Genomic DNA, 18,900 nt, shown 5'->3' with positions numbered 1-18,900 from the left:
TAGCGACCCCATCACGTAGAAAACTAACCCGCTAAAAAACGCTAACCAGAAATTCGGTGAGACTATAATTTATGGATGAACCAATCAGGTATAAGATAACAGGTCTCGAATTTTGTCGCGAAATTCATTCATCCATTTGGATAAATGGAGTTTTGGTATTATAGCTGATGTCAGTTCATGATGAAAACCCTAAATCTGATTCCTTACCATAACTATCAACTGTAAATTATAATTCTAATTTCACACACAGGTTTATAACCCTCATTTAGTTTTAGTTATTAGGTGGACACTGTCAAGGTTATTTCAGTGTCACTCAAATGGTCGTCGATAAATTATAGTCTCACCATATAATTAATATCAGAAGGAGTTTTTTATGGTCCACAGAGCAGGATAATGGATGCGCACTGCTTAAGAGTCCTAACAGTAGAATGAAACAGCCGTCCAATGTTTCCAAGTTTTTCATAATGGTCTAACATCAATTAACTCATAATCTCAATGGTTGAAATGAACATAATAATGAATCAATAATCGTTCCATGAAATAAGTTTTTATTTTTATTTTTTAAATCTTACCTTTTAAAATAAACTTCTCCTTGGCTAATCCTAATGCATTTTCAGCATAACACCAATATTCACCGGTATCAATTAGAATTAAATTGTTTATTTCCAATATAGATTCCACATATCCTGGTGAACGTCTATTGTGATTTTTTGTTTTGTTTGTTTTTGAATAGCGATCAAAATAAAACGTGATTTAAACAATAATTGAAGTTAGTTACTAGGGTACAATTTATTAATTTATGTAAACTAAATGTTTCATATTGGAAAGCTATATATATACTACTTATTAGATTGATATTTAAGCTAATACACTTGGATATACATACATACGCGCACACATACACACATATATACAGAGAATAAAATAGAATGTTGTGTGTATTTTGAGAAGGGAAAAATTCCTGTCTATTCAACTCTAATTGGTTTATATTGGAATAGTGTTGAACAATTAAAAAGAAAACAACAATTAAAACAAACTAATCTCTTATGTATGTATCCTATAGAGATATATAGAACAAAAGGAAGAGGTTAGAATTGAGTAACAGTGGTATATTCTATAAGAAATATTATCTTATTAAATACAAATAGATAAAGGGAAGGGTGAAAGATTACAGATTTTTAATTGGTAACAAAGTTACTCTATAGTTCAACTTAAAACATACATAGTTGATTGTTGATATAGATGATAATACAATAAGTAATCAGTTGACAGTGGAGACAAATGTTCCAATTACGTGTATGAAATATACGATTGATATATATATATACTACTTACTTACAAGTCATAAGTAGGTTTCTCAAAGAAGAAAAAAACATACTATCGATATAATTCAGTTAACCTAGAGTAAAAGATAACTTTGAAAAAGGAGAGAAAGAGTATAAACAATCGTTTATCCGCCTAGATTATGATCAGCAATGATGAAGTTGTATTAAATGGTGATTAAATTAAAAGTTGAATTTAATGAGCATAGTTATTTATTTTATTGATTTGTATGTTAAAATTCTTGGAAATATTGGGGAAGATTGATAGGTCCTGGGTTCGAATCTTGCGGGGCGGAATCGTGGATGAGAACTGTTGAGAAGTTTCAAAATAGGACGAAACGGCCGTCCAGTGATTTCAGGTTTTTCATGGTGGTTTAGCTTCAATTGACTCATGATCTCAATTATTAAAATCAATTAAATGTTTGTCGGTATAAGTTTGGCAATCTATGCAAATTTGCCTTTTAATTAGTCTTTCATTTCATGATCCAAGAGATCTGAATCTGGTAGTCACGTTTAAATTCATTTGATTTTGTTTTACTTGCATCTTCTCATTGTTAATTAGGACTTTAATTGACCAGTCTCTTATATTAGCATATATCAAATCTGGAATGCAGATACATTCAGCTGACGAGTCCCAAATAGGACGAAACGCATGTCCTGGATTCCACTGCTAGCCACTATCCATCTTTGCTTAAAAAAGATTGTATCACGTTTGTTTTAGGTATTGAACATCCTCTAAATAAATGTTTCTATGTGCAGGGAGTCTTCTTTTAAGAAATTTAAATTATTCTCTTTGATAAATTTCGGTAATGTAATAAGAAGACGAAGATTATCAGAATTATGTAGTTCTGAGACGTTACCACTGAGCTATCCGAGCCGCGACCGACCTCCTGCAGGACTGAGATGTAATCACAATTGACTGATCACTGGGTGGTGATCAATGTCATGTGTGTCAAGTCCTTATTCAGTGCAGATCGAATGCTATTGACCATGGCGCAATGTGGCCACCAGTCTGGGTGACTCGACACTGCGTGCACTGTATATTGGGATTAGATGGTGGTTGGAGGTAGTCGACAGGAAACCCTGGACATTATCGAAATGTTTCTATGTTCTTATATACAATAATGAAAGGCCATATAGTAACACAGATGGCCACCCTATTTATGTATGTCTTCATGAACACCAACTAGTTATCAACACACTAAGACGTACCTATATAGAACCATGTAGATAATTGTTGACTGGGAAACTATTGTAATACTAGATAAAAGGAATATAAAGTGGACTAGAGAATTTTTTAAATCTTAACACTGAGTTCAATTAATCTGACTTTTGTCAACAAATTAACGGAACTATAAACAATTATAAGGTATTAATGGAAGATAATCAAAATAAACATTTAGACAATGAGAGGACAAAGGTCAGTAATGATAAAAACAAGATCGAATTCGACTAAACAAGCTGTTAGTCATATGAAGAGACAATTTTCTGGAAAAATCTGGATATCAATTTCACTTTTGACATGGTACACATTTCAGAAACATTTCACTTATGCATGTGCTACATGGGAAGAATCATCAATGAACAACGAGAATCTGATGCAAACGTAAAGGAAAGGATTGGAAAAGTAAGGTCAACATTCCTACAGTTAAAGAACATATGGAACTTAAAATAACTCTCAGCCAAAGTCTAAGTTAGAATATTCACTTCCAACGTCAAGACAGCTGGTTCCATTGTACGGAGATGAAACTTGGAGAACTACCACAACCATCATCAAAAGTGTACAAGTATTTCTAAACAATTGTCCATACAAGATGCTCAATGTCCATTGATCGAATACCATCAGCGACAACTTAATGTGGGAAAGAACAAACTAACTTCCAATTGAATAGGAAATTGGAAAAAGACACTAGAAGCGGACAGGACGTACGTTATGGAAATGATCAAACTTCATCAAAAGGTAAACTGTAACTTGGAATCTTAAAGGGAAACGAAAAAGAGGAAGGTCATAGAACACAGTGCATCAAGAATTGGAAGCGTATATAAAAAGAATGAATAGCAACTGGAAAGAACTGGCAAGGATTGCCCAGTACATAGTTGAATGAAGAATACTGGTAAGCGACCTATGCTCCTTCCATGAGAGGTAACAGTCGTAAGCAAAATAAAGTAAGTAGGTTCGTTTCTTCTTTTTAGATGAGTTAAATACTTTACTTTAGTTACTTTGCGTGCTCTTCCATGAAGGGTAACAAACGTAAGATACATAATGTGCTTTATACAAAACTTAAATAGTTTTTCTAATCACCTCAATAATGTTTTCAGTGCTGGCCATTAACTTTATTCTAATTATGGATATTATGAAACAGTTTTATCAATCGAACTCAAAATGTAATATACAACTTACTCAAATGTTTCAACTGTTAAACCTTTATCAGCTAGATTAATTGATTTCCCATCTCTTATCCACATAATATTTGGTGTTGGTATACCAGTTGCTATACAGTTAGTTATTAATGATTGACCATATTCTAATACTTGATTAGGAATAGATTCAATTGTAGGTTTTACTGGGATAAAAAAAAGTAGAATTTTGTTTTAAAATAAAATTAAAAATAATAAATATTCAATGAATTGCCTGAAATTTAAATTGTATTGAGTGGCAAATAGTTTCGAAGGCCCCAAACCGGTTTATATATATATAATAGAATCAAGCTATTATTTGCTTCTATGTCTTGTTCTTCTAACATATGGAACTCAAAACAACTGTCTGTCAACCAACATCAAAGTGAGGATCTTCAATACAAACGTCAAGGCAGTTCTACTGTACGGAGCTGAAACTTGGAGAACTACAACAACCATCATCAAGAAGGTACAAGTGTTTATAAATAGCTGTCTACGCAAGATACTCAACATTCATTGGCCGGATACCATCAGCAACAGCGTTCCCTGGAAGAGAACAAACAAGGTTCCAGCTGAAGAAGAAATTAGGAAAAGACGATGAAAATAAATAGGACATACATTAAACAAACCATCAAACTGCATCATGAGGCAAGCCCTAACTTGGAATCCTGAGGGGAAGCGGAAAAGTGGAAGGCCAAAGAAAACATAATGTCGGGAAAGAGAAACAGATATGAAAAGAATGAATAACAACTGAAAGGAGCTGGAAAAGATTGCCCAGGACAGGGTTGGGTGGAGAATGCTGGTGAGCGGCCTATGCTCGTTCACGAGGAGTAACAGGCGTAATTAAGTAAGCAATGTCTTGTTCTTCTAAGTATGAAGAATGTTCTAAATGACTCGTACTATTTCGTAAATAACCAATATCCATAAATCAACATCGGATTCTTTTGAATCAATTAATCATTGATCTTACTTTGTTGAAAATCATATCATTGGAACTTGAACTTAAAGATTGATTCAGTAAGCAGACAATTTGTTTGTTCACTTTTATAATCCTAATAAATTTACTAAACAATTTCTTTTATTAATGTACTGGGTCCGAGTCCAAAAGGAAACATCAACTGCGAAATGCAGATACATTAAACTGACGAGTCCTAATTAGGATGAAACGTGAATCTTAGATTTCACTGCTAGCCTGTTATCCATCTTTACTTAGAATATCTTATCTATTTAGAATTCAATTACATTTATTACCTTATTACAAACTATGCTTGGAGCCCCTCTAGGGCTACTGCCGGTTCCAAGCCCAGATAAAGTAGAAGGGTCGAGCATGGGGTTAGCGACCTCATCCCGTAGAAATTAACCCGTGAAAAAGAAAACTCAAACCTTATTACAACTTTCATTTTCATTGATGAATTGATTAAAACATTGTACAAGAATTTGTTTTAATGAACCATACAATAGAAAGTTTAGAAAGTTTTCTTTTTTCTATTCTTTATTGAATAATTCAACTGACAATTTTTATAGAAATGTGACAAGTTCAAACTTGTACCTTTTTATGTACCTTTATATGATTGTTTCAACTAAGCTAATCATTTCATCAATAATAATGAACCAATCGATCATGTAGTTGTTATGCTTAAATTTTTAAAAATTAATAATGTATATATATGTGTATAGTGTTAATGAAAATGATGAACTGTAAACTATGTGGGAGTTGTTTTAGTAAACGAAACAAAGCAAAAAAAAGAACAATCATAAACGCATAGGTAGATAACAATCATTGAAATACTATAAGCAAAGATGGATAGTGGTTAGCAGTGGAATGGAAGATGTAAGTTTCTTACTATTTAGGACTCATCAGCTGGATGTACCTGCATCTCAGAGTAGATATTCACTCCCGAACTTGAACCCAATACCATTCGCTTTAAACACCATCGCGTTATCCACTTAGTGACTGAGTTCTGATAGACAATCGCAGCCCTGAATATCAATGGAAATATTCAAGTAAACAATACCAAGTGAATTTCCACTTCACTCATCACACAAGCAAGTGACTATCAGGACTCAGTAGCTAAGTAGATAACATGGTAGTGTTTTAAGCGAACGGTACTGGGTTCGAGTCCCATGGTACATCCAGCTGAAATGTTCCAAGTAGAACGAAACGCGCATCCTCCTTTTCTTTCCCAGCCACTATCCATCTTTCCCTATAATGCTTGTGAATTAAAGCAATATCGAGACAATATGCACATATGTCAATAAGATACTGGTCAATGACAGTGCTAAACATGAACGGTAAGATTTATGTAAACAACAATACCGAGTGAATCATTGAAGTGTTTTATTGTTAAGTAAAGTTTTTTTTTAAAAAAAATCATTTGCAGTGTGCTTTTTTTAGATATCTGTTTACGGAATTTCTCTTAGCAACAATGAAAAAGAAAAAAGGGTGAAGATAATATAACAAAAAAAACTTATGACAATGTTTGTTTTGATGAACATAGTTTAGAACGTAAGTTGTATTTGTTCTACTATTGATCTTAGTTAAAGTGCCAAACACTTATTTAGTCATAATATGTGAACTTTTAGTAGTGTGTAACTAGATCTTCACTAAGAATTGAATCTAGAACATTTAAGTTATGCTGTAAATATTTAGCTATTGAAACCAACTAATCCCCACAAAACTCTTTTAACTAAACAATTTACTACTTATTTACTTTAAATAGATGAAACATAGTTGGAAAATGAGTTCAGAATGAGCGTTTATCCTATTTTAGACTCACTCTGAGGTCCGAACCCAATAACTTTCTCTTCAAACTACGACGCACTATCCACTCAGACAATCCGTTCAGATAACTACTCACTTATGTAACAGATGTGTATTCTAATTTTGTTGTAGTTGATGCTTGAATATCAACTCAGGAACACAGGTACATCCAGATGACTGGTTTCAAAAAGGATGAAATGCTCATTCTAGATTCCACTACTAACCACATTCTATCTGTTCCATGTTAACTTGTATCACAATGACTATATTGACGCAATCTGTACAGGATGCAAAATTTGCAGATAAGACCTATGAAAACTCAATCAAACAGTTAATAACGGTATAATCCAAATCATAACAAATTCAATTGAAACAGTTTCATTATAAAGCAATCAAATAGATATTTCTTTATGAGACCAATTGATTGTATTGATGACAATAACAACATCTTATTAATATCATTCATTTATTGTATTGGTTATTTGAATTATCCCATTGATGTTTAGGATTGAAATTGATCACGTCTCTAATTGGCAACCAAAACAAACAAAAAATGAATTAAAACTTCACTCCATATCATTAGCTAATGACTATCTGAACTCAGTAGCTAAGTGAATAACGCCATTGTGATGGCAATAAATCTTCACCCTTTTGGACACGGATTTATGAATTGTATGTTTTATGTAAAACGTTTGCTCTAAATTTATAGGTAATATCAGTACTATTTGTATCATTCATATCTTGTTTTTAACCATTTGGCAGAACAAGTAAGTTTGTAGTTGTCTTACTAAATTTATAATAATGACAAATAACAAAGTGCTTCATCATCGCATAATTATAATGGTTTGTAATTTCCTATTGTTGATATTCAGAACTGGAATTGATATTTGTACTCGTTGAGTAAATTACTTCATGCTTGGACTCAGTAACTCAGTGGATACCTCATAGGGAGTATGGAACAAATGGTACTAGTTTCCAGTTACTCTGGGATGTAAACACGTCCTTCTTATCGGTCTTGAATAGGAAAGAACCCTCATACTATGCCCCACTGCTAATTATATAATATATATTAAGATCAAGAAAATTACTCGTTAATATATGGAAGTTTGAGTCAATCAGTTGTTATGACCTTAACTTATGCGATTATAACAAAATACGTTTGCCAATTTAGATACACTGACTTATACGACCAAACAAATGACGAATACATCTGTACAAGCAGCCTAGAGTTTTAATTATTCTTTTTCTTTCCTAACCCTGCCTGTTATGTCCAGAACGCTAAGCTCGGCCTCCACGATATGAATCCTTTATTTCAAACATACTGAGTTCATATAAAAACAAATCAGACCACATCACACTAGAAAATAGAAAATAACAATTATACAAGATCAAGCCAAAAGTGGTTGCGAGTGTGAGAGACTCTAACTAATAGATTGGGAATAACTTCACAATATTAAGTCGTAGGTCAAATAAAAGCTTATAATGAAAGGCATGTGAATATACATATAATGTAGTTACTTAACAGTCATATAACATGAATAACCATATAATATTAGTCCACGAGTAATTCCTAACGGTCACCATTCATTTATTCGCGTCCGTGTATAACATCAGTCAGTCATATGCAAAGTAGAATATGGTACATATGTACATCTATTTAAGCTGTGATACACCATAGACTTTAGATTAACTATACACTTATACTAGTGTATAGTAAACAAAATACATCCGCTAATAAAGTTGTCTGTAAAAAGCGAGGATAACTTTCCGTTCCCGATGTTCAACAAAATTTTAATATCTAGCATTTTTTATGCAGTTCCCATTCATTTATTGGGTCAATGCTCTACGTAAGAGTGTAATTATGTACTGAAGACTTCATTTTAATCATCTAAAGTCATATTCATATGTCTATTGTGAACATGACATTGTAGTTCCTTCTTACTAGTCTAATGGGGGAAAAACACAAATTATATGAAAGTTAGAAATTGAAGTAAAATATTCAACGTTCATGAATGAAAAGAAAGCTAGATACTGTACATAAATTAAACGTTATAAAGCAAGTACTCTATAAACTGATAGACTAGTATCCTATCGCAATACCAAATAGTGTAAGAAACGGTGGCACAATTTCATAGATTGATTGAAGTTAAATAATAACACTATTGGGACTCGGCTCAATGGTCTAGGAGTTAAGTGCTCACATACAAGACCGAAGGTCTTAGGTTTGAATCCCGTGGACGAAATCATGGATTCGCATTGCTGACGAGTTTCATACTAGGACGAAATAGCCTTCGAATGCTTCTACGTTTTCCACGATGGTCTAACTTAAATCGATTTATGAATTGAACTATCGTAGAAAATTATCATTGTATTCTTTTTATTGTTACAAAACTCATAATAATACTTGAGAATGTTTATGCAAATCATGAACATTTGAAGAAGAAGAAAACGAAGAAGAAAAAAGGACATATGAATGCATAAACTCTGATTAGAAATGAATTATTATGCAATGAATTCATATCATTGACCTAATGATCATCTATGTTACGCTTGCTAGATGATGAGTGAAAAATGATTGATTACGGTTTTATATATCATATTTATTCAAATGTAATCACTTGAAAAACTATGGTAATATTTGATATAAGAAAGCGTAAAGTGTTATGTCGTTAAATTTAACATAGAGTTAGTTGAGTTTAGAGTTATCCGTTTCTGTAGGAATATGCAATGTAATGATCATAAGAGTTTTAGTATAAGGTTGTAAGGATTATTAAATTTTACTAAGATCATGAACCAATCTAAGTTATAAAACCACTGGAAACTTTAAAAGCAATAGATAGCAGTTCCATCCTAGTATAGGACTATTCAGCAGTAGTGGCAATTGAGTCCGTGACCTTCAGTCTCGTGTACGAACATGTAACCTCTAGACTACTGGATCGATATCTAGTGGTGTACATGACTAAATTTGATTCGTGGTTGAGAGATTGTCATTTTACCCTGATGGAAAAAACGTTCTCGTCGTATGAATTTTCATAAATTGATCTCCTTACACAGGAGATCCAATTATCGACTTTGGATACGCAGATGACGTTGGCCTGTTTGGTGAACACACTGATAAATGCAGAGTCTTTTGGTAGCATTCAGAAACAAAGCCACGATGTTTGGGATGCGTTTCTCCCTTTCTAAATGCAAGCCGTTGCTTCAAGACTGATCTGTGTCAACACCTGAACCAAGGATAGGGAGTGAAGTAGTCGAATGTGTTGACAACTTCACTTATCTTGGAAGTCTGATCAGCCCTAATGAGTTGGTGTTTGACGAAATCTCAGCATGGATTCGAAAAGCTCGTTTGGCTTTTGCCAACTTACGTCACCTATGGCGAAGGCGAGATATCCGTCTATCAATAAAAGGACGAGTATACGGCTCGGCAGTTTGTTCTGTTCTACTTTACGGTTGTGAAACGTGGCCATTAAGAGTAGAAGATACTCGTAAGTTACTAGTATTCGATCACAGATGTCTTAGAAATATTGCCAATATCTGCTGGGATCACCAGTTAAGTAATAGTGAGGTTAGATGCAGGATATTAGTGAATGATGGTAACTCAGTTGATGAGGTTGTAAATCTTGATCGAGTGAGATGTGTTGAGGCTAATTTCCTGTATATCTGACTCCAACAAATGATATCCCGTTAACTGAGTATTTAAGGTAGGCTAAATCTCCTAGTAGAATTATGGATTTACTCGAGATTATTCAGAAGCCTGAACACCAGTTGTAGAGATATTTTTATTTTTAAAGATAAATAAAATCCACAAGCGTACAACGAGCAAGCACACTGTGAAACCACGACAGTGTGTGTGTGAGTTAAAAATCCATTTATATTTTTGAGTGTCAATCAAGTGTGGGTAAATTATTGATTATCTGTATGTTATAACCAATAGGAGAATATATTAAGAATTGATGTGCAGACACGCGCTCAATCATACACACAGAAATTAACATAGTGAATTAAGTGTCTGAATTACAGTGAGTAGACAAATGATACAATAGTTGAATGGGCTTGCTACAGATGGATGGGCCATGGGATACGTATGCCTCAACACTGGTTATCACGATGCGCAATGCTGACTAGTGTTGGGGTTTGTTGGAAAAAAGTTAGGGGCGGCCAAACCAGCCAATACGTGGTATCAGTCTGTAAAGTCAATAACTTCTGATTTGAGCCATGCTGTTAGATGCAGACTACTTGTTTGGGGTCCGCGCAACTGTCGTAATCAGTAGTTGGAGACTGTGGGTGACATGGCTCAGAATCGACCACAATGTCGTCGGTGTATATACTCTCTGTCTTCCCTTAAACCGTTAGATCCAAGTTACTTTATACCTTCCTTCGTGTGAATTGATTCTTTCATTTTGTATTGTATTCTTTAGTAATCTTTATTTTACATAATACTTCCACTGAATTAACTACTTCTATGAATTTGGTTTTGATCTTTTTATTCCAATGAGGTGTGGCAACTTAGACCGATGCATATATATGTGCCTGATCCTACGTTGTAGCTGATTGACTGACTAACGATTAACCCTGTTATAAAGTCCCAATCTAGGGTGAAATAGTCGTTCAGTGTGTTTGTATTTTTAAGAGTTATCTAACTTAAATTGGTTCATGATTTCAATAGAGATAATAAGTTCTTAGAAGAAAGATATTTTCTAAACCACTAGATATCTAACAGATGGGTTTTAAGCTCTCTAGTTTCTTTCTAATAACACCAACATATATATTAAAGAACATAAAAGTCATTTATATATCCGTATATAAGGTGAATACCTTATTGATAAACCAAGGTATGTTATTTGGATAGGCTTGTATTATGAGTTATTTTGTTACTAAACTATTATGTTAGAGTTATTAATTGTCTAAGCCAAAAGATACATGTAAAACGTATGGTCAATAGTAATGTTAGTTTAAAGTACAATATTTTTCATAGAATACAATCTGTAATAGATATATGCCTTGTAAGATTGGATGTTCATTGTTGAGTAATCTTAGATTTAAAAACATTAAACATCAGAAATGATGATAAAGTTCAGGTTCTAGAGAGTTAAGTGTCATAGTTCTATTCTTCAAAAGTATATTGAAACTTAATCATTAGAATTAAGCTTAGTAACTATTGTTATTAGGTAAAGATGTAATGATATGCAATAGTGAATTATACATTCAATTGTTAGATGTGTTATAACTTGTGGGTTTGTTCCCCTATCAATGTATAACGTAATGATACCACCAATTAGAGAACAGTGAATTATCGACTGGACCAATGACGCATAAAACCTCTACGAGCAGTCTACAGTCCTTAGCGATCCTAATTCCTGTCCAGAATATCAATCTCAACCTCTGTGATATGAATTATGTATTTCAAACATACCGGGTTTATATACAAACCAAACAGACCACATCACACTGCAAAATAGAAACTAACATTTGTACAAGATCTAGCCAAAAGTGGCTGTGAATGTGGGAAACTCTAATTAATAGACTGGATATAAATCAGGAACGACGAATCGTATAATAACAATCTGTAGGTCAAAATAAAGCTTATAATAACAGGAACACGAATATAAATAGTTGAGTTACTTGACAATTATACAACGCAAAATATATGTATAGTATTAGTCCAGAAATAGATTCTAACAGTTACCATTCATTATTCTCATCGGGATACAACAAGAAGTAAATTACTATAGACCTTAATGATAAGATCATGGATTGGATATTAATTTAACTATGATTCAGTCTTATATAACAATCAACAAATGATGGGTATTCATATCAAGATTGGATTTGATAGTTTCAAATAAATTGAGTATTTTATTTATTTAAACACATAAACATTGGTACAAGGAGTCACCAAATAGATATTCGCCACATAAATCATTCGATTTGTGTGAAGGCTGGGATACTGCTCAGGTGCACAAAACGAAGCAGGTGGTTTTTTAGGTGACCACACCCCGAGCCTTTGACCTAAAGATCTAACCCGCAAGACAGTGGAGAAACGTAAGGAGATGCAGTCTCATGGTAGTCATTGACCAACAGTAGGTTCATACGCCATGTGTTCCTCCAGGATACTGGAGTCTCATGTGCATCAATGGTTTTGAATCAAGGTTTTCCAACTCTTCTAGGTGGACTCTCCGTGTCCACGATAATAAATATTGTCTTTTCAACGTTATATCCCAATTTATCTGCTCATGTAGAGCTAGGTATATAGGTCGTTCGATGCGTACTTTATCTAAAAGAATTTAAGAACATTATCCGGCGTGACGATGAAGAGGAGGAAACGGTTCAATAACAATTTTATTAATCGAACAGTTTATGAACACAGGTCACTCAATCACGATGAACTCTGAGTTCAAATTCATCTACAAGGTAAGTAGAAGTCTTCCAATGGCAATTAGACTGCATCTCTTTAGCATTGCCGAAGCAACAGCCATACATCTGAGAAAGCCAGAATTGTGTGTGCAAAAGAGATTGGTACAACCTCTTCTTCTACCATGGTCTTAATGTCTTATAATTTTTTTTTGAAATTTTTTTTCTTCATACTCTTCTTCTATCAAGGCTATTTGTTTCCCCCTCCATGTTTCCTTTAAGTCTTCTACCCTCAACTGGTTTATTTCTGTTTCGACGATCTTCCTGATTACATCTATTCTCAATTTCAACGTTTTATCTTATCATTCTGAGCTATCCTGTTTCCATGATTATTTCTCTATCTATCTTTTGATGAATATTTAGGCGACTAATAATGAAATGTTTATTAGGTTCAAATTCACTTGGTATTGTTTGTTTGAATCTTCCCGTTAATGTTTGCGACCGCAATTGATCAGTCTCTTTTTTTGGCATATGTGTTTACTGTGAGTACTGCTTCGATATAGTCTTAATTCACAAGCATTATATGCTAAGATAGATAGTGGTTAGTAGTGGAATCTAGGACGCGCGTTTCGTCCTATTTGAGACTTGTCAGCTGGATGTACCTGCACTTCGGAGTTGATGTTCCCCTGGGTTTTCCTTGTCTAAAATTTTTTAATGACTTTGTCACTATGTTTAACAGAAGTTTATTATCATTATTATTGTAATTATTATCATTCTAAAAACATAAGTATATATATTTGTGATTGTACAGCTTTGAAAATGAATTCACCGAAAAGAGAACTTTTCGCTAAACTAATCTTCCTTATTTAATTTCTTAATGAGTGTATTCCGTTTACTATATCCTAATGAATAAAAAAATTGTATCTCTAACGGTGTTTCGTGACTTAATTCACTTTTTCAGAGTATTATTGTATTATTTAAACTTGTGTTAATTGAATTCGGTTATATATTTACTCTGAAGAAGTAATTTATATTTAGTCACGAAACATCAAAAATACAATTTCTTTATTCATTCGGGTTAATGTAACAAAAAGATTATCAATAAATGGATCTTTAACATGTACATCTTAAGATAATTATAAAGTTTCTATGGTAAAGTCCTATTTTTCATCCTTATTGTTCTGTGCTTGTGACTTTTTGTTTTATCAGTATAGGGTTGTGGAGATTGTTAAGTTATTGATTGAGATCATGAACCGATTGATGTTAGACCACCACTGAAAACCTGGAAGCACTGGATGGCCGTTTCATTCTATTGCAGAACTCCTCAGCAGTTTGTATGCACGATCCCGCTCGCGTGATATTGAAGTTAAGAGTTCGCGTGCGCGACTGAAAGCTCTGGGTACGAATCCCGCAAGTGGGATCGTAAATACGCACTGTTGAGGAATTTCATAATAAGACGAAATGGCTTGTCCAGTATTCCCAGGTTTACTATGGTTGTCTAATATCAATCGGTTCATGATCTCAATCAAAAACATTTTGTTTTGTCACATTAGGATCATTATAGGATATTGTTAGAAAATCGTTAGTTTATGTTTTGTACAGTTTGATTTCCATTAAAAAGGAAAAAGATTTTCTCTCATCTGCATGTTTCTCTACAATTGTAAACTGATACTACACAGAAATTAGTTTATTGCAGCAGTGTTTTTTTTTTAAAAAACAAAAGTCGTGAAATGTTATAATAATGCTATAATATACCTTATCACTTGGAATAATCGGAAGTAATGGAATTTGAGACATGCGGTGCCTTTTGTTTAAGAGTATTTGACTGGATATACTTGTATCTTAGTGCTGATGTAATATAAGCAACGTTTAGCGACCATAATATATCCTGGTATATGATTATATAACCTAATTGTCAACAAAGACTGATCAAATACTGTGGTGAATATAAACAATGGGATATTACCAATCTTTATTAATATTTTATACCCATTGAAGAATTTAGTCCACATATGAACTCAAAAGCTTAATGAGCAAAGCGTTGGCATCTGGATAAACTTCATTGAGTTCCAATTTCATTATGCCTGTAAACACTGAGACGCATGTACATCTAGTTGATAAGTCAGGAAACGGATACTTGATTCCAACCGAAATGCACCAAGAAAAAACTTGTAACTGAACTCCAATATTAAGTCATCCAATCAGATTCCCATAATTCAGGTAAGAATAATCAACTTCAATTCTGAATAACACAAAAATAAAAAAAAGTTTGCAAAATCCACCAGATATTGTTTACATGAATCTTCTCATTTTGATGTTTATAACTTCAATCGATCAATCTCTATCTCTTATTGGCATATGTGCATACTATGCGTATTAACTTGATATGACTTTAATTCACATGCATTATAAACAAAAAAAATAGATAACAAGTTAACAATGGAATCTAGAATGTTCGTTTCATTCTATTTAGGACTCATGTTAGAGACGATAGATCCTCAAAACTCATATCGATTAAATGTTTAAATAATTGAATGACAGTCAATTGATGAACTTATCGATTAAAAATGATTAAATAGCAGTCAGTTGATGAAATTATCGATTGAATATTTGGATGGCTATCGATTGATGAACTTATTGATTAATGTTTAAAAACATTTTACCATGACAATATCGATTATAAATATTTGACTTGTGTGCCTGATTGACCTGACTTGGTATCTGCTGTTTGTCTGTAGAATACACTTTCTACGCTTTACTCAGACTTCTTGATGGAGTTAGCTGAGTCGGAGACAACGGACCAGAATAGCCTAAAGAGATTCCGAATCCCTTGATTTGATCGATAAGTCACTTCCCTCTAATCGGCGGCCCCTTTGAGTTATAACAACTCATTAATTAAATGTTCACTCTGTGACTCGAACTCAGTACTATTCGCTTCAAACACCATCATATGATTCACATAGCTACCCAAAATCCTCACCCCTTATTGACTGATATAGCAAAATATAGAGTATGCATATATGTATATATATTCAATATTACATACAATATTATGTACAACCTACCACAATTTTGACAATAATATGCATAAATTTTCTTTTCCATATATTCAGTATATTCTGCTATTCCACTAATAGGTTCATAATAATTCAATAGTTTACTATTATTCTTTAGAAAAAATATATATTTGGCATTAGAATAAAATACTGGTAAACATCCTATACCATTTCCATGATGATGATTATTATTATCTAATATATATACTGGACCAATAATAACTTCATTCCCAATCGGATAATTAGCTTTATAAATAGTTTTAACTAATACAGTTATATTGAAGTAGATATTACTATTATTATTAGTAGTAGTAGTATCGGTAGTAGTATTGGTAGTAGTAGTAGTAGTAGTAGTAGTAGTAGTAGTAGTAGTAGTAGTAGTAGTAGTAGTAGTAGTAGTCATTATATGATTAGGATATAATGAATGAATTTGTTTATATTTCTCATATGTATCATGATATGTTAAACGTCCCGCTATAATTACATCGGATTGTTTAATTAATTCTTCAATCTTATTATTATTGAATTGAATTTGATAACATGAATCTTTTGAATGGATCACATAATCATCATGATGAGGATAATAATAATGATTGAAATTTCTGATATTTTTTTGTATTTTTTCATAATCAATACATTGATTTATAGGAATGATAATCAAACTATAGAATATGAAAAATATCATATACATGGATACTATATGTAATACGATTGAAATAATAATAATGATGATGATGATTACATAATAATGTGAACTTTGGATAATCAGTGAATAATATAGTGCAATGAATATGTAAATTGAACAGTTATATTATTATTATTATTATTATTATTATTATTATTATTGTTCATTATCATGGTTACGTTTTTTGTAATATTCATATAATCATATCATTGTACATACTCATATGTATTTGAGGGGTACTTGAATACATATGTATGTATAGTATGATGAACGTGATCAGAAGAAAAGAGAGCAAAATAAAAAAGAACCGATACAAATGATTATGATTGGATAATCAGATTGTATGGTACTTTAGTTGTTAATCTTATTGTCACAAGAGTTAATAGTATCTTTCATGTTTTTTTTATTTATTATATTAAATATTGATGTATCAGAAGGGGTTTTTGTGGATATGATAGTAATTTTTTTAATAGTTGAGATTATGAGTTAATTGAAGCTAGACCACTATGAAAAAGATGGAAACACTGGATGGTTGATTCGTTCTATTGTGGGACTCTTCAGCAGTATGCATCCACGATTCCGTCTCGATAGATTCGAACCTATGACCTGTCAGTCTCGCGCGCGAATGCCTAACCTCTGGACCACTGAGCCGGCCGGTATCAAATAGTGTAAATGTGTAACTGGATTCGTGAGGTGAGATCGTGGATGCGCACTTCTGAAGGGTCTCATACTAGAACGAAACGGTAGTCCAGTGCTTCCAGGTTTTCAGTGGTGGTATAACATTGATCAGTTCATAATCTCTCTATCACATTCTGATTGTCAATACACTAAATCACATAAGCTTTACATTATATTAGATAGAAGAATCCATATCATTTGGAGGACTATTTTTCTAGCACAAGTAACCGCCTTGCGAGATCCGAACCCAGGATTTATCGGGCAGATGTTCTAGAAGAAAGTATTAAGAAATTCATGAGGTCATATTGAAATGAATGAGAACACGGATGGGGATAACCAATATGTTTTAATACAAAATTACAGAGTATTTTGATAAAATATGAGTATTACCCATTAAGTACTTCATCTGTAAATTTCTACGATTTGTCGTTCACATTCTGTATGTCTATTCCGATTCCCGATTCTTTTCTAATTCCGTTCCTGTTTTCTTTAAGTTGACCTTCATAGCCTTCCTGTGACAGGTTTTCCATTTCCGATTGATGTTACACACTACTTATGTCGACAGATATGAGTAGTATGGCAACTCGAACTGACGTACGTACGTACGAAGTTCTACTTTGTTACTAACTGATTGAGTATACACTACAATATTACACAAGTTGATTGACAGGGGAGATGTTATAGAGTGAATTATCAAAAACTTAGATCATAAATGTATTACAAAACGGAGACTAAAATTTATAAACGACCTTAGAGCAACCTTAAAGGACTGAGAATGTCTTCCTACTCATTAGGGCTAATAGGGGTTATAAACCAGTGTGAGAAATTAGAATTATGATTCATGGTTGGTGGCTAGGGTTGGGGATTAGACTTAGGGTTTTCATCACGAACTGACATCAGCTAAAATGCCAAGATTCTATTTAGCTAAATGGATGAATGAAATTCTCACCAAAATTCAAGACTGATTGGTTCGTTCATAAATTACAGTCTCGATAAGCATTCTAGTTCAGATGGATTATTCGTTTGTGTTGTATTCTCTAAGCTGGATATTATGTCAAGACTATCAAATGGAATACAATGATAAGAAAAGCCGACACAGACTCTTGACATAATCATTCACTAATATGGTTGTCAGAAAAGGGTAAATTAACACACAATTCCACATGTAATAAACACTGATGAAGATATCCAAGACGCTAAAGAAAGCTTTACTGTTAAACCATCTAGTTTACACAATTAAAATGAATGTAACTATTGATTGTTCCTTTCCAATGAAAATGTAATCAAAATCTAATATTCAGATGTCCAAAGCAAGTTTAGATTTTATGGTTTAAAAACATTTGCGCATTGAGTAAATGCTATTCATTGTAACATTTCACATGAACTCTATTCGGTACGTGTTTTTACAATAACTCTATATAATAATCATACTTACTTAAGCCTGTTACCCTTCATAGAGGAGCATAGGCTGCACACCAGCATTCTCCATCCCACTCTGTCACGGGTCCTCCTTTCTAGTTCTATTCAATTGTTATTCATTCTTCTCATTTATGTCTCCATTTCTCGGCGTAATGTGTTCTTTGGTCTTCTTCTCCTCCTTTGGCCTTCGGGATTTCATGTAAGAGCTTACCTTACGATGCCGTTGGGTGA

The 18,900-nt window shown here is 33.1% G+C and overlaps 1 protein-coding gene across 1 annotated transcript in view; it reads right to left on the bottom strand.

Annotated features, from left to right (window-relative positions):
• The window catches only part of MS3_00008362 (uncharacterized protein), a 48,734-nt gene extending 31,321 nt beyond the window's left edge, over positions 1 to 17,413 (bottom strand). The window contains exons 1-3 of the mRNA XM_051216723.1: positions 15,897 to 17,413; positions 3,724 to 3,886; positions 573 to 697 (exon numbers count right to left, since the gene is read on the bottom strand). Coding sequence (XP_051065319.1) covers positions 573 to 697; positions 3,724 to 3,886; positions 15,897 to 16,578 — 970 coding nt within the window. The 5' untranslated portion in view covers positions 16,579 to 17,413. The remainder of the gene's footprint in view (positions 1 to 572; positions 698 to 3,723; positions 3,887 to 15,896) is intronic.
• Between the last annotated feature and the right edge of the window lie 1,487 nt (positions 17,414 to 18,900).

This window comes from Schistosoma haematobium, chromosome 6, assembly GCF_000699445.3.
Source record: "Schistosoma haematobium chromosome 6, whole genome shotgun sequence".
Taxonomy (NCBI): domain Eukaryota; kingdom Metazoa; phylum Platyhelminthes; class Trematoda; order Strigeidida; family Schistosomatidae; genus Schistosoma; species Schistosoma haematobium.
The sequence above is the reverse complement of the archived record's forward strand: the minus strand, read 5'-3'. Positions and strand labels throughout refer to the sequence as shown.